Raw genomic sequence first — 26,064 nt, 5'->3', positions numbered from 1 at the left:
TAAGGGTAAATAAGGTTTAAAATAAAAAGAAATCAATCATTCCATTATTCAAGTATAGTGTGAGGCTCAGCAGGTCAGCAAGATAGCTGTCAGGCAATACAGGCAATGTGTCTTAGGCATTAGGCTTATAAGTCTGTGTAAGAGATGGCGCCATCCTGTGGGCATCAGTGGCAATAAGCTGCATAACTGTTCTTCCAACCTTTATTTTTTATTTTTTGCTTTAAATATAGGTACAATCATAACATAAATATAAGAAATATGATATTAAATAAAACTATACAGGTGTACTAAAATAAAATGTAATTTACCTGATAATTATTTGCCCTGTTCGACACCTGTATGAACAGAACTACAAAAAATATTGAGAAAATATTAGATTACAAATCACTTATTTCTCTTGACTGTGTGCAGAACACTAAAGTCTTTTCAGTTTAGAGCTACATCATATCATGTTCAGCAAAATGCTCAGCCTCCACTTTCAGTTCACAGATAATGATATAACCATGGCAACAGAGACACTTTGGAAAAGGGCAGGGAGAAAACTTAGACATTACTGTCAGTCAAAACCCCCTTTTTTTTTCCCAAATGAAAAATAAAACTGCAGATTATTTTACCCAACTTGCTGAGTAACACCTTGAAACTCAGCTGACAGTTCCGTTACATTTATTTTTGTGGATGCACTCATATCTGTATTATTCTTTGCGCACATTTCACAGGCAACATCAAACATTGCTAATGAGAAAAGCAGAAATATATATTCAGAAACATTTCAGGTTCCTCTGATCAACCACATGTCAGTTAACATAGTCATCAATAGGACTAACGTTCTGTGAGGACTTACTGAGTGACACACCATGGCCCAGAGTGTGAAAACCTTCAAAACATCGAGGAAGTGCCAACCCTGAGTCTTGCCCTAACCTTGCCTTGAGCCATGTGTTGATGAGTCTTCAGTGTGACTGAAACTTCAAAGGCATTTCAGCTCACTAAGCAGAAGATGCTCATTCTCTCTCATCTTCACTCAACTGAATCCCTCTCCAGAAGACATTTTGATGGTTTGAAGAAAAAAAAAAAAAAAAAAAAGAAAAGTTTGCTTGGCACTTTCTTGGAACAGCTTTGACCACTGTGGATAGTGGTAAACTAAACGCTGGTAACGCTAAAGTCAGAAACAAGTTAGTTTGACCCCTTGATGGTGAAAACAACATGACGAGCCATTGACATTTCAATGGCGGAGGGAGCGGGTTTGCCCTGCATATATTTTTCCTGTTTAAGTCTAATGATTTAAAAGATTAGAGCACTTTAAGCTTTTCATGAAACAGCAAAAAGACTTGAGAATAAATGTTATCATACTGAGCTTCTCATCCGTTCAGTGAACAAGGTGAAAATCAGCAGCACATCAGAGGTCCCTAATTAAATCAGTATTTTGCATATTTGAGAATTTTTACATCTCAGCACCATCACACACAACTAGTAATTGTGAGGGCATTGTGAGGCGAATAAATAGCGAGTTCCCTGCTTAGTTTGTCTGTTGTGTTCACAGACAAATGGAGGCAGGAAGAGTGTGGTCTTTTCAAAGGCCGCCTGCGAAAACCTGATGGATGCGCAAATTAACACACAGAGGAGAGAAGTTGCAATCCGAAAGCCTCCAATGTTATAATTACAGCTCTTTCCTCCTCCTTGACAAACATAAAGGGGGATTTTTGTCACTCCCCGCTCACATCCTCTTTCTCCCTCTCTTCTCCACCTCTCACTGCACAGCTTGGTGAGCTGGCATTAATTGCTCCAAAAGCAGTGGAAGCACAACAAGTGCTTCTCATCCTGGTATAATTGTGTCTGTAGGAGTTGGAGGGCTTGAGAAGAAAGGAGGCTTTGTAGTACGTCTTGGGAGCCGAGGATGTTTGAGAGAACGTGATATTGTGGCGCACTCTGGTGGACAGACGGTTAAAGAGAAGTTATTTATTTAAGGGTGAAATAAAAGTGTACAGAGATTATGAAAAGTATAATCAAAAGCAAATTTACACTTAAAAAAATGTGTCCTCTGAGATTATAATTTACATAATCATAAGTGCTTAAAATACCTTATTACATTTATCGTATGTCATTGTACTGCACTAAGTGTAATAAGTGATGTCATTCATATATTTTTCTGGAAATGGAGTTTCATTCCTGACCATGCAAACCCACAGTTATAGTCATTCAGTAATACAGTTATGTGTTTTGTCATTATTTGGTATTTTATAGGTCTTACATATTTCAGCAAATCTCTCATACTGTAGAGAAATCACCTGCCCTAAGCATCTGAATGATGAAATGAAACCGCCTCATTAGTTTTAGTATCACGCAGTTCCAGTTGCATTTTCTATCCTGACAACAGTCTCATTCAGGGCAAAAATGAGTACAAGTACCTGTCAACTTTCCACACTAACAGCTCATACTTAAAATAATTTCTCTTTGGTCTCCATCACAGCACATTTAAAAAAAGATGGAGACATAATTAAAAATGGGAAATTCCATATATTGTGTCATCACATGATATTTTAAGATAAAAACTCTTTCAGTTTTGTATGTTCTGAAACGTTTACATATCTTGTAAGTCAGAATATGAGTAATGAATGAAGAAATATAAATCCTTGATGACTAACATGCAGTAAAACTTTAGGTTAAGTTGTTCTCTAGTATTACTGTTTGTTAACTGTCAATGCAGAAGCAATGGCAGGTTCATTTTGGATCATGGCTTGAGCCAACATAGACATCAGGGCTTCATGAAATGGCCTGAAGTTAATGGCTGGATGTTCCCTAATAGAGGATGTTTTCTCTGTGTTCATCCCGGACATGTGAAAGGTTTGAAGCAGCTAGGTGATTCATATCACGTTTACCTGAATGTTTCTTAAACCATTTTTGCATCTTTGCCATCAAGGTGTCCCCCGCTGGCCTGTGCGGTCAAATAAATATGGTGGAGTAAAAAGAACAATATTTGCCTGTGAAATGTAGTGGGCTGGATGTATAAAGTGACATAAATTAAAACACTAAAGTACAAATATCTCAAATAGACTGGGTTATTTCCACCACTGCCTGCATGTCCTTCGCTGTTACAACCTTTTACAGGTAAGAATTTGCATTCCAGCATTGGTTGTTATACCCTGCACCTCTATTGTGATGTTAACTCACCCACTTTTAGACTGGCACGGCTGCCTCCCACATAGCACACACGTTGATGCGGTGTCATCTTCTGCTCTATTTATTGTACACCTTTGATATTTTAACTTTATGGTCAAACCCACCCTCTTGGCACCAACACACTTCACACCCACCTTCAGTAATATACTGAAATGCCAAGCTGCCATCACTGTATATACACTAGTTTATTTAGAGGCACATTAGCAAATAGAAAAGGCAGGATCTGCTTGTGCTCCAGCAGAAGAGCTCATATTTTTCCTATCACTGAGTGTGTGTGATACTGTTATATGAAGAAATACATTGGAAAGGTAAAACTAAGAGTAAAAAACACAAAACAACATTTGCGCTAAACATGGGTAATTTTTATTTAGCTAGTGAGTTACCTAGAGGAGAAAACTGTCACATCCTTGCAGTTGATGTCTTGCCGTTTTGGGGGAATCCCGGTCAAGCCGAGCAGGAACAGGATCGTCTGGGTTCTCCCAAAAGTGCTAAGAGTTGTTGAGGACAGACAGTCTGATTGAGCCTGAGGTACGGTAGAGTACATCAACATCAGAGCAAAGACAGTCACCCACAGGGCCCAGGGAGGCCACCACTAGTTGTACCAGAGCAGCAGGTTTCTCCTCAGACAAATGCACTTCAGAATGACAGAATCACAAGAGAGAGAGAGAGAGAGAGAGAGAAAGAGAGATAGAGAGAGAAAAAGAAAAAAAACAAAACAAAGATGCAAAGATGTGCACTGGCTGGCGCTTGCCAACGTGCTGCATAATTGTAATCTTTTGGTACACGGAAACAGATGCAGAAAGGAAGGGAACAGGTAGAGGGAGGATACATCCTATGATTGGCATGATTGTGGCTGTTTCCCAATTATTTCATCCCACCTGTCAATCATCCACAGCCTCTGTCTGAGAAGGATCAGACGGCTGAATACAGATTCGAGTACAAGATTAATTTATACATGTTGTTTAATTCTCTTCAGTAGCTAATGGAGCTCACCAATATCCCAAACATTTGAGGCATTAAAAAAATTACAAATAAGCCCGGTGAAATCTTCTGACTACTCTGGTTAGTCAGTTAGTTGCTCACAAACAAAATCAAAGAAGAACACAGAGTTAGAGAGTTAAGGGTATTGGTAGAGGCTGTTTAGAAGGACTGAAAGTGCTTTAAAGACAGAGTTTTCAAAGTGGGTTCTTTTTCTCGTGACACAGGAACACGGGGTTTGATGCACCAGTCAACAGATACAGATGAGTCCATCTATTGTCATGTTCAAGTGTTCAGATACATTGTCATCTCCAGCGGAAAGATTGTAAGAGCCTTTCCTCCTTTCCTCCTGGTTAGGCAAATTTTATTTAAGGTCCTACGTCATTAGTGTTGCAGTTCTAGCAGAGAGCTTGCTTGAAGGTTACTGTTTATTTCTATTGCGCTCCTGGCGAGAGAGAGAAAAACAAAAAACAGAAAGAGATGATCAGTGGATGGTATCAGAACAAGAGCAACAAGAGACACAAACAGCTAAGAGAGCAACATCGGAGCTGCTCCCGTGGTTATACTTCCCTGACAGATGATCAAACCCCATTTATGAAAGCAATCGATACTGATTTTACTTCTTAGACAACATGTATCGAATGAATGCCATTATTGTGTTGTTCTCCATTTGTACAACATCAGCCAATGTCATTCATCACTTAGAATCGATTGGATGCTCCTATTTTGAGTACATTCATATGTGTTCTTTGAATTATACATAGAAAATATTCAATTACAACTCAAACTTCGGTAATAAATCGACAGCATCAGTCAACTCGGGGGCGGCGGTGCAGTCACAGCCTGAAAAGATTCTTTCCTGTTTCTGTAAAACTGCTCGACTTAAAGGTTCAGTTGGTTTTAACAATTTCCTTAATCTGTGCTATTTGTGCAAGGAGCCGAGTGGGTGTCTCAAAAGCTACCAAAGAGAATTAATAATACAAATGTGCCGTTGAAAGTAAACTCAGTATAAATGTTTTTCTGTCAGTTCTGGCTATTTGAGGACAGTTAGTCTGCACTTCCCATTCTCTATGGAAAGTACTGGTTTCCATACCTGGTTTCAGAGTCTGGTTTCAGTGATTTCATTTGAAGCTTAGATAGTATAGATGTAGATGACTTAAATAATAATGTATTCCAATGTGGGCACAATTTAACCAAACTTAAAAAAAGACATCACAATCTTCAAGGATAAAAATGATGATTAGATATTTACAGAAAAAAAAAGAAGTAAAAAAAAGCATTTAACCTTCATCAACCTTCCAGGGCTCATCAGATGAAAAACACTCTAAAACAAGATGAGAACCACATATCATATTTTTGGGTTGGTCTGAAGTTGTCACTCTTGTTGTTGTTATAGTGATTTATACTACACTGGCAGGAAAACTAATCAATCACAGAAGCAAGGATATTTGGGGGCTTTTTTTCGGTTTACTGTTAAAATAAATGAGACAGAGATTATCAAGAGAGTGTCCCCTGTTTGAAAGATGGAGAGAAAATGAGTTTAGTACGCCTCAGGTATATATTAACCAGAACGTTCAGCTATGTTTACACTTGAGGCATGAGACTGCAGCCACGACTCTCGGCTTGTAGTAATAAGTCTCACTTGGCTACGGATAAACACAAAACCAGCACCACGCATACGCAAAAAATCATGAGTAATCACAACACACCTTAAATTTCAAATAATCCAGGGTGTGTTGTGTATTACAAACAAAGAGAAATGTGGTTAGAACAGTCAGTTTCTCATTAAAGACATAATGGAAAAGCCATAAAGGTCAAAATAACCCGGGGATCTTCATGGACTGATGATACGGGCTAAACTTTCAGGCTAAGTGCCATTTTTTTTTTAGGTGGGACCGTGTGCTCTCTGAGGAGTGTTTGTCCATGTCAATGGTCTGGGAAACATCCTGCGACACCCAGGGCCACAGTGTGACTCTGTCCCCAGAAGGGCTGTGGCCCAGGGGACAGGAACCTTCCCAAAACTCCCTTACACATCAGTAAGGTTGCAGGTCATATCAGTTATTCAATGAAAACAGAAAAAAAGAAAAGAAATTTCTTCGTAAAATGAGTCAACTGAATTTTCTTTTTATTAAAATCCTAACTTGATATTAAGTCTGATTTTCAAGTAATAAAACTCCTTCCTTGTGCGAAAAAATAAATAAATAAATAAACCCAGTTAACTGCATCTTTACTAGTATGATACAGCTATAACCATTACAGCAAACTGCCATTCGCCCCAACATGCCATGAGATTCCCTCTTACAGTACATCCAGAGGAAGGGAGGAGCTAACCTCTATGTATTAATTGCCAAATTAGTTATGCTAATAAAATCCCGCAACAACATTTAGATCTAAAGTTATCTTAAAAAACATTTTGGGACGGTGTTACAGTGCAGGTAGCTGTGCTGGTTTGACACCTCTCAAAGTTCGGGAAGGACGGCCCAAACAATAGAGAACAATTAACCTTGTCAGGCGAAGGAGGGTGAGGCCTCAGCTGGGCCGATCCTGTCATGTAGGAGGTCAGGGCTACAAAAGCAGCACAGCGCAACGCCTGCACGACGCAGGATGAAACAGGCTTTCTACTGACAGGTTGTTTTCAGAAGCCTGAAAACATTGACTTGAAATATTTATGAGAAAGTAACCCAGCGCATATTAACAAGGTCAGCAGCGAGGAGTCAATACAGCATCAATGGAGCACCAGCAGTGGGGGAGTGGGAGAAAAAAAGGAGGGGGGCAGGTCATGGGGGTTTTCTAAACGTAATTAGATTAGCATACTGGTGAATCTAAGAATGGATGCAGCAGAATGCTAGCAATGATAACATATTATCCACTGCTTGGCTGCTGTTTTTCCACAGCAGTAGCAACCCACAGAGTTTTTACTACTTAGACTAACATTTGTGGTACACCACTGTTATTACCACTGCAACATATTTTAGTTTCCCCTCTGAAGGTGCAGGCTTGCACAGTGTGTGTGCTTTTCAGAACTATGTGCACAGACAAATGTAATTAATCACGCATTTTCATCATGTGTTTTGCTAGGAAATATTTTTAAAATCAACCCTTTACAACATCTGAGGCAAACTGTGCCAACTCTGAGGCACGGTTGCAGCCAGTTTGCAGGCCGAGGGCTTATGTTGTTAAAGACTAATAAAGCATGAGGAGCCTGTGGAGAGCAGAGAGGCTTGGTGTTCAAAGGGAGATCAGTGCCTACATCTGCCTTTGTCTGAGAGAAAGAATGCCAGGAATGTGGGCTATTTCAGGAAACCTCTATGCATCTAACTCCACTCGGGCAGATCATCGCAATCTCGACAGCACAAGATGGCTGATGAGGAATCAGGGATTCCTGAACCTGCTTATGAGTAATGGTGGCATGTCAATCTGCTCACAGTCCTCGGGGAACTTCCATTTACGGCAGACAGTTCATTCAGCAACAGGATGTTACAATCTCTGTCTAAAAGCAGGTGGAACAAGATCAGCTGACTACAGTCTGGCTGTAGCCTTTAGCAGTGACTCAGTGAAAGTTAGCCTCTCTTTGAATTAAAGGGTGACTAAACGGAACTGTCTCTTGCATACAAACAAGCTATTTACAGAGGAAAGGGCTGTTTAAATGTGTGTTTATCTCACCTTCCTCAGAGCCTCCTCCTCTTCCTGACGTTTCTCATAATGTGCAAAGTCATCAAAGATTGAGGTGGTATGCTTGTAAGTGGCGATAATTTTAAGCACTTGTTTGGCCTTCTCCAGAGGCACTTCCTGAGTGTCCCTGGAGTTGGTCACTGGCTTGTTGTCATTGTTCTCCAGCCGGATGTGTCGCAGCTGGTTGTTGGGCACGTCTTTGATGAAAACCCACTTCACCTCAAACTTGCCCTTCCACTTGTCCTGAGACCAGACGCCTGCATAGGCATTGTAGTCCACCGGTGAGCGCATCTCGGCCACGCCACAGAAGTGCCCACTGCCGTTGACACTGAACAACAGGTACAGAGGCCCCTTGTTGCCCAGTGAGCGGTAGGCGCCATCCAGGCGCTTGTTGCCATGTTCTGTACTGCACCAGATAGAGTACTTGATTGAGCGGTGGATGTCATCTTCTGAATAGCTCTTGATAATGAAAACACGTCCGTTTTTCAAGTTCCAGTCAAAGTCTTTGGGGTTGTAGTTGTTGAGGGCACGCAGTTTCTCCAGCACGGGGTGCACTTCTCCAGAGCAAGGGGAGGCACTGAGAGGGACTCCCCCACCCAGACCAAAGCCCTCACCCCGGTTCCTGGGAGCCACCCAGCGGTTGGGAGGTGGGCCGGGCTGCTGGGGTTGTTGCTGATGAAGGGGCTGTGGGGGGCCAGGTTGAGAGGGGAGGTGCAGGTGCGGAGGGCCAGGGGGCAGAGGCTGGGGGTGTTGAGGGGACTGGAGAGACTGGAGCTGGAAGGGCTGGTGTTGGTGCTGGGGCTGGTGCTGAGGCTGAGGGGGCAAAGGGTTCTGCAGTAAGGGCTGGGGTTGAGCTAGGAGAGGTTGCTGCACCAGAGGCTGCGGGGGCATCATAGTCTGAGCTAATGGGGGCTTATTCAGAGAGCCCTTATCGTCCCAAGTACCAATGTTGATATTGTGCTTTATGGGAGGTGGGGGAATGGTGGCGACTCCCCCCATCCCCATGTTGGCTTTGGGTTTGACCTTGGGCTGTGGCTTGGCGGGCTTCTTGGCAATGGCTGCCCAGGAGGCAGGTTTAGGTGCTGACGAGCTGACAGACGGAGGGAGGCTATTGGCTGCCATGCTGCTCATACATGCTGTGCCTCCTAAGGGTGAGCCCACGGTTTTGGTGACAGCTGCCACCATGTCTGTACCCAGTTTTAACCCTGTCATACCCTGCTCAATGCTGTTCAGTACCGGCACCTTACTGAGCTGGGTGTCGCTTCCAAAGCCCGCTTGTCCGTCCGTGATGGCCCGACCCAGTGAGCTGGGGGCGTACCCATAGCTGTTGCTGTATACTGAGCTCTGCGTGGACTGTCCCTGAGAGACACTGGTACCCCAAGTGGAAAAGTCCGCATTACCAGGGAAGAAGTTGAAGCCATGCTGGCCAAGGAAGGGAGGAGTGTTTCCCAGGGCACCTGGCTGGCTGAACACACCGTCAGGGATGTAGTGCGGCTCACCATTGCTCATCTGTCCATAGGTAGTTAGGTAGGGCATGGGAGGGTCTCCTGCTGTGGACCAAGCAGCCTCTCCCAGAGAGTAAGGGAAACCAATGGATGGAGCATAGTAGCTGGGCATGTAGGGGTCAGACATTGGTGGATAGCTGTTACTCTGTATAGAGCAGAGGGACAACCAGTTAATGTCATTATAGAATCACAGGCAGTACAATTAAGAAACCAGCAACAAATGGAGTTCAACACAAAAACAGCTGAAATCTTGAGGAACAAACAAGAAAATCTCAAGCAAACTAGAATGACAATAGCAATATGTTGCATGGCTGTCACCTCTGATATGGAACTGATTTGTTGAAAGTATGAGGTTATAGGCGGAGTACTGACCGTAACTACACATTTTTCACTCTGAACAGACTACATTAAGATATACTGTTACCTGATTTGTCTGGCCGCTTAAGTAAGGCTCAAAATCATCATCATTCACACCATCCTTTTGATGCATTGATCCGTTTTGCACTAAGGGTGGGAAAGAGAGGAGATTAAATCATCATAGAGTTAAAATGTATGTGATTCCCAAATAGTTAAAACTCAATACGTCAGCTGATATATATATATATATATATATATATATATATATAATATTTTTTTCTCACAGGTATGAAGTAGTCAGATCTAAAACTTGAGATCTCAGTGTGGTCTAACATCATTTAAAAAAAACAACAAATGCAGAATTAAGGAGTGTCAACAATGCTACCATGCTGTAGCCTATATACGCTGCATTTTCAAAGCACTATCATCAACTAACCTGATACCACGTTAGCTCGTTTGAAATGAAAACAGCCGGCACTGCCACACTGAAATACATTTTAAAAATGCGTAGGCTACTTCTGCACCATTTTTAAAATCACTGTTTAAAACCCTTACCTTTATTTCCTTGTCCTTTAGGTCTCTGAAATAATGGGCAGCACAGGAAAAAGAGATGAGACTGTTGTCAGATCACGACAGGAAACAAGAAGCGCACACACACACACATACACACACACACACACACATACACACACACATATACATACACACACACACACACACACAGAGCCGGCTGTATCCTATATGGATTAATGTAACAGTCGACTATAGTAACCTCGGGCTCAAGCCATCAGCCCGGATGTTAACATTTACAGGTTGCTTCGCTTTAACGACCGGATGTCAAACGCTCTGACATCCAGTAAACGGTGCCGCATTGGCAACCGGCTACAGCTGGAGTTGGTTGGAAATACAGTCGGCCTACATTACAGCTAATAGCTATCACATATCAAAGACTTTTTAGCCTGTTTGATCTGGCGTTCCAAACCAGATCAAACTGTTGTCCGTAAAGTTTCATTTCGCCGCACAGCTAATTTATAGCACCGTTCAGCTGTCAATACACGAACCTGATCGACTGTGGTCGCAGACATCCTCCAGGAACCGAGACTGATCGTTGTTTGTGAGACTGTCCACGGCTTCCCCCTGCCTCTCTCTGCACTTCGGCGCTTTCCTGGCTCGTCTCTCGGGTTGTCCAATCACTCTGTTAACGTTACAAGGCGGCGTTTTCCTCCCGTGGTCAGACCTGACGACGATCTGCTTCTTCTGACGGTTACAAACGGCGACTTTGCGTCTGTGGAGAAGGCGTCAGTTGATGTGTACGATCCTGCCACAGATGGTCTTTATCAGTCAATCTGAAACTGACTAGTGTCTTACTGGAATATCCCTTACCATATTCCACAATGGCGGATAGGCTCTTTACTCCCGCTTCCGTTCCGTTCTGCTGCTCCGTGACCTTCCGCCTGTGACGCTCTGAGTCATGTTACAAACTGACACTTCACATGACAGTCACAATCAAACAACAAGTTCCCCTCTACTTTCCGTTGCTATATTCTCTACCCAGGGTAATTTAAGCCTTTTACTGACCTGCTGTTACCCTAACTGATATCAGAATAATAGTCACCTCTTCACTGTGGAGCCCCTTGTGGGGTAGCTACTCCCTGCCAAACCCGGTTTTGGATGGACGCCTGAATTTGCATGTAGATAAAATAACACAAAATAAAAATTGACGCAAAAGAAAAAAAAGAATACGTGCAAAGGAAGTCGTTGAAAGTCAATAATTACATTTACTCAAGCAAATGTACATGTACCTATTTATCACTTGAGTATTTTCCTGCTACTTATGTTTCACTGCATTTCAGGGGGAAATATTATACTATGGATAAAACATTTCTACTTAAAACATATGGTGAACCCATAGTATATAATGCTTTATTATGGGTTAAATTAAATAATACTTTATAATTTACATAAAATTAGCTCTTAACCAGCCACAATATTAAAATACTTACACATTAATACTAAGATTTAAAAATCTAATAACATCATACAGATCTATAATATAATAGACACAGAATCCATTTTAATAGAGGATGGATGTCAATACTTATTTCAGCTGGACTATACTGAGGAGTAACTAAGTCCAATTAAAGGTTTTTAACTTTATATGGACAAATATGTCTAGGCTTCTTATGCCTATAATAACACTTGACACCAACAAGCTTTTGGCTGCCATTATAGATAAAAGATTAACATGTTAGTGAATTGCAGAAATTTAGTATAATTTATTGGGTTTGGATCTGAGCACGAGTAACAACAAACTAAAGCAAAATATATTTTTAAAAAGTTAATAATGTTATGATATGACTGCAGAGAGCAAGCAACTCAACAACTGCTACATTTACTGCACTACAGTACAGCTTTTAGGTATTTGTACTTTACTTATCCATTTTCTGTTACAAACACTTTTACTCCATTGCATTTGTCTGGGGGCTGTAGTGGCTAATGACATTGCAAATTTAGATTTTGCATACAAAACATGTCGTCATTTCACAAAATATGGTGGATTGTGTGTATTAAACTGCACAATTGTGCAACTGTTTGTAAAATCAGCGCCACATTGATACTACACTGTAATATTCGTCCTAATATTTAAAGTTCAAATACTTCTTCCGCCACTGCTCCACAGAACTGTAGCCTACTGTAGATGCAATGTAATGAAATGTAAAGGGACTATAACAGTTGTGCTCTGAGAGTGAACGAGAGTCACTGCTGCTACTCTCGCGATACTTCCTCAGTGGTCGCGTAACAGTATGGCAGCCGTCGCGCTGAGGTCCTGCCGCAGAGGACTTTCACAGATTTTAAGTAATGGAGGGCTCGCAGCTTTGTCTTCAAAGCGTTTGGAAGGTTTGTTTAAACTCTGCTGTTGGCGCAAGTCATTTCTCAGCAACTGTGTTTCATACTAGGGTGTTTAAACGCTCAGGGGGGGGTGTGGCTCACACAGACTGCGTCGTCTTAAAAATTTAGGGCAATGTAAACGGTGCAGCGTTTGCGCCTGTCTTTGAGCGCCGCCTGCTTTGACTCTCGGTGTATTTGGAAACGCTTTTACGTTAATTAGCTTCACTTAGCTTGTGAAAATATACCAAAGTCATTGATACGTTTTGCCGATATCAATAACATGCCGACAGTTTCCCAAGTACCGGTGTGCTGTGTTCCAAATTGTGTTAAGAGAAGCCATGTCTAGTAAAATGTGGTGTGATATTGTATCCAGCAAAGCTTTTGTGTGATTTAGCTGCCTCGTCTTCATAACGTGTTTTGTCATAGTAGTTATACTTTGCACTGTGTCAACCAGGAGACAGAAGACACAAGTCCACAGTTCAGTATGCTTCCCGACCAGAACTTCCGAAGTTGGCATACAGAAGAGTGAAGGGGAAGAGCCCAGGTGTGGTCTTCCTCCCAGGATATGGCTCCAACATGAATGGGCAGAAAGCTGAAGCACTGGAGGAGTTCTGTAGGTCACTAGGGCACTCATATCTTAGGTAAGCCATCCAAACACAACACTCACAGAGGTATATATAGAGACCATTGCATGCTCATAACCTCACGACATTCTGATAGATCAGATCAGACAGACCTACCTCATATATACTGGTCCTGGATGACCAAGTCTTCAGGGTTTTCATTTTTTAAAGCTGAGGAATGTCTGCAATATCTTCAAAAAATACAACTTTTGAAAATATTAAACTCTTTTCATATTGTTTTGTACATAAAACTCAACACAGTTGATCTAAAGTGAGTTACAGGGTTGCAAAGAACAAAAATATCATACATGAACTGGAAAAGATGCATGCACCCACCACACACCCACAGTTACACTCCTACAGTTCTGCTCAGTGAACAAGAGATCAAGCACAAGTAGACAATAAGCAAAATGTGTATTTAGTTTAGATAATAAATAGAAGGAAGAAGTTGTATTTCTACTGGGCAGCCACAGAAAAGACCCTGCCACCATAAGATTAAGTTAGATTTAGAGGTTTTCTTACTTTTAATGAACAACAAAAAATGTGACTGAGCAAAAATGGCATGTATCTTACTATAAATAATAACTTAAATTGATATGCTGTCTGATTTTGATTCATTATGGAGCCACATAAAAATAGATACTGTGGCAAGAAAATATTTATATATGTATATATATATTTTGTCTTAAAATATGGTCAGATCTTCATCCAAGTTACAATTATGAACAAATACAATCTATTTTAACTAAAAACACACAAATCATCGTATTGTTCAAATCATTCAAAGATTCACAGTGTGGGCTGGAAACAGTATGTGAACATCTCAGCTTATGGCAGTTTTTAAAACTGTATTCCAGTCCATGAAACCATGTTGGAGGTGTGGGTTAGAGCTACTTTAACTAAAAAAAAAGATAAAAGAACCACCTAAACATTTTGAGTTAGTTATTCACAAGAAACATCTGCTGGTGTGAACTCTGCCTCACCAATAAGATCCTCTGAAGACTTACGATCAAGAATTGTTGATTTGCCTATAGCTTACAAAAGCTTGCATGAGGCTTACAAAGTCATCTCAAAAGACTTTAGATAATCATCAGTCCACAGTTAGACAAACTGTCTATAAATGAAGATGATTTAGGTCTGTGGCTACTCTCCCTAGAAGTGGGCGCACAGCTAAGATGATTCCAAAAGCACAATGCAGAACGCTCGGTAACAACACAGAGGAAGCTGCTGCTTTCTAAAAAAAAATAAAAAAAAAAAAAAAACACCACTGCATCCCTCAAGTTTGCCAAGGAGCCACTTGACACTCCACAATGCGACTGGGAAAATGTTTTATGGACTGATGAAACTTATGTTAAATTGTTTGTGAAGAACATGCAGCACTATGTATGATGAAAAATACCAACATGGAAACATCATCTGAAACATGAAGTAGGGTGCAGGGAACATCCTGATTTTGGGTTTTTTCTTCTGCCTCTGGGCTCGACAGCTCGACGTCATCAAGGGGAAAATGAATTCCTAAGTTTATCAAGGTCTCTTACAGGATAATGTCAGGGTGGCTGTCCACCTGCTGAAGCTCAGTAGAAGCTGAGTGATGCAGCAGCAAAATTATCTTAAACATCAAAGTAAATCTACTACAGAATGACTTCAGAAAAAGAAACTTCATCTTGTGGAGTGGCCAGGTCAGAGCCAGATCTTAAACTAGTAGAGATACTGTGGAATAACCTGAAGAGAGCTGCTCACGCCAGCTATCCTAAGAAAATGTCTGAGCTGAAGCAGTTCTATAAGGAAGAATGGTCCAGAATTCCTCCTGAACATTGTGTCGCTTTAATTTTCTGTTAAACGACAGACTGATAAATCAATGGATCATTTCAGTATTTGAAGAATACCTCCAACCATTCCAGACTTCTCATCGTTCTGTAAAGCCTCCATTCCTGCTGTGGTTGGATATCAAAAACATGGCTCCATAGCGCTAAGAACATAAAGGCCCAGTCCCATGTTGATTGCAGTATGTGACTGATGTATTTTACTCATTATTTCTACAAAAAAAAAATCAACTAAACACCAAAACAAACTTGTCTGTGACCTTGTCATGTTGTGTTTTACCCTCTGATACTAATGGCCATCGGCTGTTCTATTTATATTTTCCCAGGTTTGACTACACAGGACATGGAGCCTCAGAGGGGGTGTTCGCAGAAGGAACTATTGGTACCTGGAAAAAAGACGTCCTTTTTGTGTTGGATGAGTTAGCAGAGGGGCCACAGGTAAAGTGACATGCCCATTTGGAAGTGACTGGTGGTTAGTAAGCAATAAAGTTACGACAACATTGCTCAATAGGGATGGGAATTGAGAGTTGGTTTCTATTTGGAACAGGTTTCAAATTATCAGGTTCCTGAGAACCATCTTGCTCTGACACTGTCAGTTATGAATTTCTGTGCACTGCGAACCACAACTTAATGTCTGAAATCATGCGCTAGGGAATATGCACTGTCTAGGTGTTTTAAAATGTATAGTTTTTTATCATTTAATTGTATTTTAACAGATTGGACAAAAAGAGAAAAAGGCAAGGTATAAATATGGATTTCAGTCTTGAGTTACAGGGTTATATTTGTTCATTGTACATGCATTAAATCACAGGAATACGTTTTTAAATAAACTGCAGTCAAGTGCAGCATTCTTTCACAGTACAAAAGTGTCTGTGTTGCCGTCCATGAATTCTCCCAGTTAAAATATTTCCATTCTGTATTATGTCCACATCAGAGCCACACAGGCAGCCTTAGCTCTGACAATTTTTTCATGGAAAAGGGAAATTAAAAACACTTGTTTTGCAAAAACAATATAAGAATTCTGATGTTTGATTCACATTGTAGTTCCACACCACTAGTGAATTATTATAGCGATAAATCAATTGACATAAAATTAACATTATAAAACCTGTATTTAAAACCAGTTTGCTCTCAATAAATTGCCAAAAAAGACAATATATAAGAGAATTGGATCAAACAGCAGAATCAATATTCAGAATTGGAATTAAAGTCCTTTTAACCTAGTATTTAATGTGTGTATTCCTCCATGTCTCCAGACAGTGGCACTGTGTTACCATATTTGTGATGTTATTAGCCCTCCACTATTAGACTGCATGAATCTGGTGGTGTCTTTATGGAATGTTTTTAAGGTTTTTTTTCCATTTATTTCTTTATTAATCAATGTGTCATTTGATTTACAGTTTATTTATCGGGGGTTTGCTTATTTATAGATAATGGTGGGTTCCAGTATAGGCGGTTGGCTCATGCTATTGGCAGCCATTGCAAGACCAGAGAAGACTGCTGCACTGGTGGGCATCTCCACTGCTGCTGATCACATTGTCACATCATTCAACACTCTTCCTCTGGAGGTAGGAACATATGATATTATTATATACATCCAGTTCCTTTTGTCATTTAGTTTGAAAGTTTGCTGGCATTTCATTGAGTGACGATTTCTAAGTGCGATTTGTCCATGTTTGAATTTGCAGGCACGCAAGGAGTTTGAGGAAAAGGGGGAGTGGACAGTGCCCACCAAACATTCAGAGGAGGGCGTTTACAAGTTTAGCATGAACTTTCTGCGTGAGGCAGAGAATCACTGTGTGCTCCAGAGTCCCATCCCCATCACTTGTCCCGTGCGGCTGATCCATGGGCTCAAAGATGAGGACGTCCCCTGGCACATCTCCATGCAGGTTGCAGAACGCGTCCTCAGTCCTGATGTGGATGTCATCCTTCGGCGGCACGGCCAGCACCGTATGTCTGAGAAGGAAGACATCAAACTCATGGTCTACACTATTGACGATCTCATAGACAAGCTGACCACTATGGTCTGAGTAAGGGATGGGAGAGTGAGCTTGAGAGGTTGCTGGGTTAGGGAGAGATGGACTGTGTTTACTGGGAAGTCAACCCTCAAGAAAATTACCAAACAATGGCATGTTTCTCTGCCAAATATGACCTTTATCCATCTCCGTTATCCTCCCCGTACTTCATCTGTCATTTTCACATGCCGTTACAGTGCAAACTATATTTAAAGGGACCTCTCCTGTTAGCTGTTCCCTTATATCTTCAGGTTGCATTTGTGCGTGTTCCAGGTTATTATGTTGACTGTTATGTTGGTCAGCCATTGTTAGGTCTGCCATTTGCTGCTGTCTCTGCCACTGTTCTTACTGTTTTCCCTCCCTCTTTAATTAGATGCATAGTTTTCCTGTGCCTTTTTTAATCACTTTTCACCCTTTTTGGCCAATAAAACCTCTGCACACTAGAGTGCAGGTCTCAGTCTGTTACCACAACTAATACACTATGATCAACTGACACACAACTGTCTTCATGAATTATGACAAGGTTAACATGCATACAATGTAGTAGTAGCAGTAGTAGTATTTACTACTGTACTGTTAAGTATGAGAGGCTTTTCTTAAATATTTCTTATGAAAGTTGTACATTTTTAAAATGTCAAACTCAGATAAAAAATGATTAAAAAATTAGCATGTCAACACAGTGAAACATAGTTGTACAAAGTGAGTCAAAATCATCAAGGGTTGTAGGCTACAGCCATGCAAGGTTTATTTTTGCTAGCAGGACATTCTGTTACATGACTCCCCATACCTGTTGGCCTTTAGCCAGAGAGAGACCTGCTGAATGGAGCCACTGGGCTGTTGATTATTAACATGTAATTGGCCACTAGCTGCACTATGCTCAATGGGGCAAAACCAACCACTTAACTCTCTCATGTCTGCTTAACTGCAGCTCTGACCTTTTAACTCATGGTTGAGCTATGTAGTCATTCATTTTGTGCATCAAAACTTAAGATCACACAGATTTATGGGCGCACGCTGCATAATTGTAATGCAAGCAGAAGAGATGGTACAGAAAGGCATTGCATATGGTGATGTTGCTCCGTTTGCTATCGTTTTCACATAAAGCAGATTTGTGCAACTCACAGCCTTGTTTACCAGGAAATCATTTCCAAGTATGCCACATTTTAATTGTTTGTTGACTAGTTGCTTAAAATAAGGCAGCATGCGCTCCATATTGAGCCACAGCACTCAGCAAACAGCATTTCCCCAGATCATTTATCTACCACAAAAAAACTCAAATTCAATAAGCAAAGAGAAATGGCTCTCATTACAAGAGATAGATGCTGTAACAAACAATAACCCGTAGTGTCAGACAAATAATAAGTCAGGAGGGAGAGCAACTGTTTAAAAAAACTATCCCAAAAGACAACATAGGCAAAAATCCTCTCTGCTTAGGTGCCATTCAGCAAGAATTTACCAGTTATAATGAAGTACAGATGGGACTTTTTATATTGTACAGTACAGACTTCACCTCTCAGAAAAGAGTTTAGAAAGCAGCTAAATTAATTTGGCACCATCATGTGCCTTTGCTTACTGAAGGTCAGTCCATGCTGCCTAAAACTGAACATGCACTACAGTGACCACTGTCCGGGAGCGGTGTCAGATCGCATCGTGTGTTGAGAGTCTCTCGGGACCCCTCCTGGAGGAGCTGGCATATAAAACGAGCGACTCGCCCCTCCCGGACAAAGTGAGATTCAGCCTGGCTCGACGCGCCTGTGCTGCGTTTCATGGATGCTTCAGCACTTCAGCATCCTCAGCCCTGCCCAGCTCAGCGGAATTAACGCTGTGTTACCGGACGAATAACCGCTCTCTGCTCTTTAGTAAGTGCTCGTAGTCTTCCTTCAGTGCATGACATGTTGGATATATTAATGTTTATGTAACAGATGCGGTGTCGCAGCCAGTGTGTGAGCTTTGCGCAGTTGCCTTTTGCTTTGCAAAAATGTTCCATGTTTTTAAAAAGCTGCAGAATGCGTAGCAATGTGGTGTCGTAACTAACATTAGATGGCGGGACTTTATTTGAATTTGCTGAATTTAACTTAGGGAAGTGCGTCCTACAAGAGATGCAGCGAAGACAATCAAATGAAAAATTAACACAACATGCGGCAAAGAAGACTGACGTAATTTAATTAAAGTGGATTACAGGCTAAATATAGAGACGTTGTACATTTTGTGAATGCATGTTTTGTAAGAGGGTAAACTTTATTAAAATACATTTGATTATTTAATTTGCGTCACGACTGCCTACTGTCGGTCATACCGAAACCATCATCCCATGTATAGCGAAATCACGGCAAGCAGCGTGCCGGAAACAGGCTTGATTGTTACCATAGCAATAAGAGGGCTGGTCCCTGCTCGGGACAGATGCCAGGGGACCACACCCTTCCCCGTTACAGCCTCCAGAGATGCGCCTGGGTGGACTGCTGAGCTGGAAGGGAGACAGGTGCTGTTGGAGAGAAGGAACCCTGGCTTTTTGGCTTTTTCTTCAGACACTGAAGTGGTTTATGGTCATGCTCTAATGTAACAGATTTACAGAGAATATTTGAACTCTAAAAATAACTGTGTTATCCTGTTGCCATTTAATCAGGATTATTCACTAAAATCTCTCTAATATGCTAAAATGGGTCGGTCTATACTATGAACATGAGCCTGATGTTTTTCAGAGTATTTCAGCAGTTTGTTACAGAATAATACTGTGTACCATGTGTTCTCCTTAGAGCTACTATATACTACATATACTAGAGTGTTGCTGGTGCTGCCATGGCGAACAGAGGGCCCAGCTATGGACTGAGCCGGGAGGTGCAGGAGAAGATCGACCAGAAGTACGACCCAGACCTGGAGCAGAGGTTGGTGGATTGGATAGTTGCACAGTGTGGAGGAAACCTGGAGAGACCACAGGCGGGCAAACAGAACTTCCAGAAGTGGCTGATGGATGGGACAGTGAGTGGCTGCAGTACTTGCACTTAAAATAGTAGTTATGATTTAATTATTTAAGATATAGTGTGATAGGTCTACCAGCTCTGTCAGATTTAAAGAGACCATGAAGTAAAAAAGACTAATATATGCAACCATATTTATGTGCCCAGTAATTTTTGAAGGCTTGAGTAAATAACATTAGTCTTAAGTTACAGTACTGGGACATTTATTTTCCCTTATAATGTGAAATAATGGACCATTATCATTATCATCACTCCCATCTGAAACTGAGTGTAGAGAAGAGGACTGTGTTGTGTCTTACTGAAAAATAATTTTCAGCAAACAGTGAAGTTTAAGTCGGTAACTGTTGCGATCATTGCTTTGCAAACTTAAAATTTTAAAGTGAGTCACTCTGGGGGCTTTTAATGGAAAAATGGAAAACTCCTCTGTCTCTACACTGAAAATACTTTGCACTGTAAGATCTAATTAACAGCCAATTATAAAAAATGCACCCAGCTCAGTGGTGCAGTGTGTTCTTGCTTGACATTCCAGCTGACTCTGATGTTAAAAAATCATTCAGTGAAATCCTTCATAGATGAGGCGGAGGCATCGGTTTCTGCACCAGCAATTAACTCAGCAAAGAAGGATGCTATTCAGCCACAAGACATTACATTATCAATCCCAAATTGACTTAGACTTTCTTCACACAATTACAAATCATCTCAGTTTTCAATAACTGCAAATGCATTTTCATATTGCATCCCCAAGGGCATGACAACAGTTACTCAAAATAACAAGAAAAGATGAGAGAAAGCTGTTACACCAAAAATATCAAGTATTCCATCCATACATGGCAACTAAGAGTGTCTTAGGGTGACCTATCCCTTTAAGAAGCCTCGGCTGTCAGTATGGTCTGGTCAGTGTGTCATTTAAATTTTATCAAGCCAGTTTTCTGACCTCCTTTACCCTAGATCCTCTGTAGACTCATCAACAGCCTTTATCCAAGGGGGAAGGAGCCCGTCAAGAAGATCCCAGAGACTCAAATGGCCTTCAAACAAATGGAGAAGATCTCTCAGTTCCTGCAGGCTTCAGAAGCTTATGGAGTGACAACCACTGACATCTTTCAAACTGTCGATCTCTGGGAAGGTAAAGAGTTCTCACAAAACCAAGATGACACTCCCAGTTTTGCATCTGATGACCACATTTTTTGTCCCATCTGTCACCGGGGGGAGCATATATTAATTTGTGTCAGTTGCAGTGGTAAGCTGTTGTCACTACAGGCGGAAAATAAAATTATCCTGTTACTCTGACCATAGGAAAGGACATGGCAGCAGTGCAAAGGACCCTAATGGCTCTGGGGAGTGTGGCCGTCACTAAGGACGACGGCCATTACAGAGGTGACCACGACTGGTTCCATAGGTAAAGAGAAGGATGACTTTAACATAAGACCATCATATTCTTCACAACTGTATAAACATGAAGCTTTTTTCTTTACCTCACCTTTGAATTGTTTTATGTGTGTGTAGGAAAGCCCAGGGGTATCGACGAGAGTTCACCGAAGAGCAGCTGCGTCAAGGACAGAGTTTGATTGGCCTGCAGATGGGCAGCAACCGCGGGGCTTCCCAAGCCGGCATGACGGGCTACGGTATGCACCGTCAGATCATGTAGACCACCTACTACCTAACCTCCTCTGCTTCCAGACCCTTATTTTCTACTAATACCACAAATGTTGTAGCCCCAAAACCTACCTATCCTTTGTAGCACCTTCCGTGTTAACCTCAACCTCCCTGGAATTGCTGCTTTTCCCCAGACAGTGTTCAATCCGCATCCTAAAAAAATGATGTCAAATGCTGTAGATCTCCGTCTAGCTATCTTCCTCTTCCTCTCCCCTTATGCCATGTGCTATTCCCTCCTCAGCTTTATTGACTCTGTTTCCTGATTTTCCATGTCCAAATGATTACTTGATGTGAAACTCGAAGTCATTCAACATCAATTTAGTCGTATAGAGAACTAAAGATTGAAATCTCCTTACAAAACAGGCCATCAGTGTTATACATATTTTGCATATTTTAAATCGGAAATACTGTAAGACACTGTTACAGCATGTTGAGTGCTATTTATTTGTATTTATGTATTCTTTTATTTAAATGTATCATTGGTCATTGTTTTAGGATTTGTTCTGTTACTGTGTAATTATTTTGCCTTAAACCTAATGGCTCAATGACTGACGATGTCTCTGCTATCTTGTCTGAAGACTTGTTGCAGTATCCTCTGTAACCAAATCAACCTCACGTTGTGCCTGGTTATGGGACTACAGAGACTAGGTCCTGATATATTGGCCTCAAATTATAAATGAATTTCATTCCTTCTGAGCCATGCCCTTGTTATTTGTTAGATTACATCTTTGTCCGTGATGTGTCCATTTTGTTGTCCAAGCAAGTACATCAATGTGCAGCAGCCAACATGTATGACAGTGAAGTTTCTGTTTTTGGTGCCAGGTAAAGACATTGCTTGAATGTGCACATTTATGTATTGTCATGTTTATATTTTTAAATATATTTATATCTGAAGGCTTGTGAGAAGAATTATTGAAAAAATAAAGTATGTGAACATGTATTGGTGTCCTTGTAACACACAAGCTGGGTATCTTGATAGCTGGGAGGGGAGCTATAGCTGGTGTGTTTGGTTTTTAGTTTCTTTTTTCCTTATCTTGGTTTTATGTTCCAGCTCCTCCCTTGCGGCCCATCCCTCCTGTCTCTCCCCACTGTACACAATCTAATAAAGCTAATAAAGCAGTATGGCATAATAACGACGTCTCAGCCACCAGATAGGCCTGATTCAAGCTTGTGTGCCAGAAAACCTCTGCCTTGCCGAGTGACCTTGAGTAAGATATTAAATCCCCACCTGCTCCAGATGTGCTGCTTAATAGCTGATCTAACATCTGTATACTTTTGCAGACGGCCTAGAAAAAACGAGACAGTAAAACTACCACAGAATGTTTCTAGGAATGGTTGTGCATCTCTGTTTTTTTTAAGGTGACCAAAATGCCTGGTTTGAACATGGGCAACTCACGGGTCTAGCATCTAAATAACATCTGAGGGGTGAGGCTGAGCAGAAATGCTTGTCTAAGGCATTCTAGTGACATTGGGCTACGCTTTGGAGCACAAAAGGTCACATTTGATATCAGCGATCCAGTTTATAGGGTCAGTTGTTACTGACCGTTGGCATTTCAAAGAGCACATATGAGAAAAGCATGCATGAATTAGCATTTTAGCTTTTTATTAGCATACCATGACTCAAGAGAGCCCATTAAAGTGCTGCCATTTGAATCTTGGACAAAAACAGCAGGTCATATTATTCTAAGGCATGAATCCCTAATGCCATCTTTTTTATTGCTCTATTGAAAATAAGACGTCCTGCCATGGAAATAGTAACAGCATGTAATCATTAGCTCAAGTTTAATATCCTGTTTTTATTCACTGTATAGGAAGGCAGTACATGTGAAACTATGTGGCCTTCTGCATGTCTGGCCCTCACATACACTTTGAGTGAGCTTATTATTAGCCTCAACCAAACCGGTGACGTGTCTGAGTGGCACGTGATGTCTAACTGACTCAATAAGTAAGCCAAAAACACAGTCAGACCAATGAAAAGGCTTTGACAGGACTGAAGTCATCCCTGTCCAAAGTTCTTGTCCATCTTGTGTTTTCTTTGGTTGGTGTCCTGGTTGTCTTTTGTTCCACTGTGCTCTTTTGTATGCATGTGGTTATGAGGCCAACCATGCACCTGCTTTAACTTTGAGTCTAAAAGTTTTTGCATTGAGGGATATTAGTTTTGTGAGACAGGTGCATCAAAGACAATGTTGCAGCTGACCTTTAGGACTACTCTTTTGCTCCTTCTGTTGGCGATCCGGTGTGTTGCACAGGAACAAACCAAACTAAAGGCTGTGTTTGTGGATACCCCGGAATACCAGGGGACCCTGGGCACAATGGCTCACCCGGTAGAGATGGGCGAGATGGAATTAGAGGGGAAAAAGGTGATCAAGGTAAGTTTAGACGTGAAAATATCTCCTTTAGAACTTCACTATGTGCGCATTTTCCTACATGTTTAAGCCTCAATGTCACAATATATAATAATAATATTATTTATCAATTTTCCATGAAAAGGTGCAGCGGGTCCTATTGGACCAGCAGGCAATAATGGCTACAAGGGAGACAAAGGGGAACTTGGTATGTACATTCAGATTAAAATAAAATAACCTTTTAGAACATTTATTTATTTGCACATGCTTTAAAGTAGTTTATTGACCTTTATCTGGCTTTCTGGAATATGTAGATACTGTATACTAAACTCTGTATATGCTTCTACACAGTATAGAAGGACAGAAGGGATTACTGTCTGCTTGTCATTTACAGGTGCAGTTGGCCCAGCAGGGCTCAAAGGAAAAAGGGGAGATAATGGAGAAAGGGGGCCTCCTGGGAAAATGGGGCCCCAAGGAGTCCAAGGGCCGATAGGCCTGAAAGGAAATAAGGGAGAACTTGGGCTGCGTGGACCCCAAGGGCCTAAAGGTGATTTGGGGATTCCTGGACCAGAGGGGCAAAAGGGGGAAACTGGCCTTCGAGGTGACAGAGGCATTCAGGGACCTTTGGGACCACCTGGTAGGCCAGGCCCAAAGGGGGAAATTGGCGTTCCAGGACACAAAGGCAACATTGGTTATCGTGGGGACAGGGGCACTCGAGGAGAGAAGGGTGATAGGGGCGAGAAGGGAGATGCACTTGTTATCTCGAAAAGCGCCTTCTGTGTGGGACTGACAGCACTAACTAAACTCCCAGCAGCCAATGCACCCATACGGTTTGACAGGATTATTTACAACCAGCAGAATCACTATGATCCACAAACAGGAAGATTCACATGCTCTGTAGCAGGAGCTTACTATTTCACCTACCACATCACTGTGTTCTCCAGAAACGTGAAGGTGGTTCTAATGAAGAATGGGGCAAAGATCATCCACACCACTGATAACTACCAGAGCAGTGAGGACCAGGCAGCGGGTGGCGCTGTGCTGCACCTGGAGATTGGTGATAAGGTGTGGCTGCAGGTGGCTGGAGGAGAGCTGTACAATGGGCTCTTTGCTGATGAAGATGATGACACTACTTTCTCTGGGTTTTTAATCTTTTCAGCTTGATTACTTTATAATTTCTGGTATCAGAAAAAAAAATTGATTTTGAAAAATTAGGGAGAGATTGCACTGCTGTTTACTCAAGGACTATACTGAAGCACAAATTTCAGGTATCTGTACTTTACTTGAGTATTTCCCTTTTATGCTACTTCTTCTACACTATATTTCAGAGGGAAAAGGTAGATGTTTTACACCACTACATTTACTTTAACTGCACATAAAGTAATAAAGATTTTACATGCAAAACGCGACAGGCATATGAGTACAATTCATCATCATAGATTAAGTAAGTAGTTCAAAACAGCTCTATCTTAACAAACCACAGGAATAAAATGCATTTTGTACATGAAGGCATCAGTGCAATTTTACATAGGCAATTTTGCTGCATTATTTTTGTTTTTTGATACTTTAAGTGCATTTTGCTGATAATACTTCCAGGCTTTTACTTATGTAGAATTTTGAATACAGGACTTTCACTTGTTTTGGAGTTTAACTTAGGTAAAGATGATTTTTCTCCTCACCACTGTTGGTGGACTGTTCTCAGTCACATGTTATTGTATCAAAATGTCAGTATCTGCCTGTAAATGAAATATATATTCAAAGATGACTTGGCTTGGCTTGGCTTTCTATTTTTACCTCTGCTTTCGTCTCACTTGATTGTTGTCTTACAATAACGAGCAACTATTTCTAAGTCACCCTTTCTTCCTCTGGTATTTGGGGACAGGCATGCACAAAAAAAATACCCGAGGTATTACTTGTCTTGGCTTGACACACCGAGATGACACGCGGAAGACGTAAAACACCAACTGGAAGGCCGAGTCTTTTTTTGTCTTCGGTGAGCCGCAGGAAGTGGTGAGCAGCATTGTCTTACCTTTTTTATTTTTTTTTCCTCAATGA

The 26,064-nt window shown here is 41.3% G+C and overlaps 4 protein-coding genes across 7 annotated transcripts; 3 read left to right on the top strand and 1 right to left on the bottom strand.

The window, feature by feature from the left end:
- Nucleotides 1-3,514: 3,514 nt before the first annotated feature.
- Nucleotides 3,515-11,272, bottom strand: ythdf3 (YTH N6-methyladenosine RNA binding protein F3). 3 transcript variants are annotated; one of them, XM_023416818.2, is made up of 6 exons: nucleotides 11,070-11,272; nucleotides 10,748-10,971; nucleotides 10,242-10,266; nucleotides 9,754-9,833; nucleotides 7,816-9,474; nucleotides 3,515-4,597 (listed from the first exon to the last, which is right to left on the bottom strand). In XM_023416818.2, the coding sequence occupies exons 2-6, from the start codon at nucleotides 10,769-10,771 to the stop codon at nucleotides 4,574-4,576; spliced, it is 1,812 nt and encodes a 603-aa protein (XP_023272586.1). In that variant the 5' UTR covers nucleotides 10,772-10,971; nucleotides 11,070-11,272; the 3' UTR covers nucleotides 3,515-4,573. The 3 variants fall into 3 exon arrangements, with proteins under 3 accessions (XP_023272586.1, XP_023272585.1, XP_087032915.1); XM_023416817.2 differs by having other exon boundaries at nucleotides 10,748-11,272; XM_087176789.1 differs by lacking the exon at nucleotides 10,242-10,266 and having other exon boundaries at nucleotides 10,748-11,272.
- Nucleotides 11,273-12,463: 1,191 nt separating this feature from the next.
- Nucleotides 12,464-17,481, top strand: abhd10b (abhydrolase domain containing 10, depalmitoylase b). The gene is made up of 5 exons (XM_023416819.2): nucleotides 12,464-12,584; nucleotides 13,030-13,216; nucleotides 15,348-15,459; nucleotides 16,452-16,589; nucleotides 16,710-17,481. Exons 1-5 carry the CDS (start codon nucleotides 12,491-12,493, stop codon nucleotides 17,049-17,051), a joined length of 873 nt encoding a protein of 290 aa, XP_023272587.1. The 5' UTR covers nucleotides 12,464-12,490; the 3' UTR covers nucleotides 17,052-17,481.
- A 1,324-nt stretch (nucleotides 17,482-18,805) lies between these two features.
- Nucleotides 18,806-22,602, top strand: tagln3b (transgelin 3b). 2 transcript variants are annotated; one of them, XM_023416820.2, is made up of 5 exons: nucleotides 18,806-18,895; nucleotides 19,790-20,012; nucleotides 20,960-21,134; nucleotides 21,305-21,407; nucleotides 21,515-22,602. In XM_023416820.2, exons 2-5 carry the CDS (start codon nucleotides 19,833-19,835, stop codon nucleotides 21,654-21,656), a joined length of 600 nt encoding a protein of 199 aa, XP_023272588.1. In that variant the 5' UTR covers nucleotides 18,806-18,895; nucleotides 19,790-19,832; the 3' UTR covers nucleotides 21,657-22,602. The 2 variants fall into 2 exon arrangements, with proteins under 2 accessions (XP_023272588.1, XP_087032916.1); XM_087176790.1 differs by having other exon boundaries at nucleotides 18,876-20,012.
- A 1,021-nt stretch (nucleotides 22,603-23,623) lies between these two features.
- On the top strand, nucleotides 23,624-25,774 carry c1qtnf9 (C1q and TNF related 9). Its single transcript, XM_023416915.2, is given in 4 exon segments — nucleotides 23,624-23,917; nucleotides 23,920-24,033; nucleotides 24,155-24,217; nucleotides 24,404-25,774. Coding segments are annotated over 4 exon segments (1,017 nt in total). The 5' UTR covers nucleotides 23,624-23,847; the 3' UTR covers nucleotides 25,174-25,774.
- Nucleotides 25,775-26,064: the final 290 nt, after the last annotated feature.

Source organism: Seriola lalandi, unplaced genomic scaffold (genome assembly GCF_002814215.2).
Source record: "Seriola lalandi dorsalis isolate HSWRI2012SDOR001 ecotype SW California unplaced genomic scaffold, Sedor1 jcf7180002054570, whole genome shotgun sequence".
In the NCBI taxonomy this organism is placed as follows: Eukaryota; Metazoa; Chordata; class Actinopteri; order Carangiformes; family Carangidae; genus Seriola; species Seriola lalandi.
This window is presented reverse-complemented; position numbering and strand designations above follow the sequence as displayed.

Bases quoted from the DNA above. Each gene is read 5' to 3' on its own strand.
- abhd10b (XM_023416819.2), top strand. From the start codon at position 12,491: ATGGCAGCCGTCGCGCTGAGGTCCTGCCGCAGAGGACTTTCACAGATT. The intron at 12,585-13,029 runs GTTTGTTTAAAC...TGTGTCAACCAG, and splicing joins GTCTTCAAAGCGTTTGGAAG to GAGACAGAAGACACAAGTCC. The intron at 16,590-16,709 runs GTAGGAACATAT...TTGAATTTGCAG, and splicing joins TCAACACTCTTCCTCTGGAG to GCACGCAAGGAGTTTGAGGA.
- ythdf3 (XM_023416817.2), bottom strand. From the start codon at position 10,771: ATGTCTGCGACCACAGTCGATCAG. The intron at 9,475-9,753 runs GTAACAGTATAT...TGCTCTATACAG, and splicing joins TAAGCGGCCAGACAAATCAG to AGTAACAGCTATCCACCAAT. The intron at 4,598-7,815 runs GTGAGATAAACA...CTCTCTCGCCAG, and splicing joins AGGAGGAGGCTCTGAGGAAG to GAGCGCAATAGAAATAAACA.
- tagln3b (XM_023416820.2), top strand. From the start codon at position 19,833: ATGGCGAACAGAGGGCCCAGCTATGGACTGAGCCGGGAGGTGCAGGAG. The intron at 20,013-20,959 runs GTGAGTGGCTGC...CCTTTACCCTAG, and splicing joins AGTGGCTGATGGATGGGACA to ATCCTCTGTAGACTCATCAA. The intron at 21,408-21,514 runs GTAAAGAGAAGG...ATGTGTGTGTAG, and splicing joins GACCACGACTGGTTCCATAG to GAAAGCCCAGGGGTATCGAC.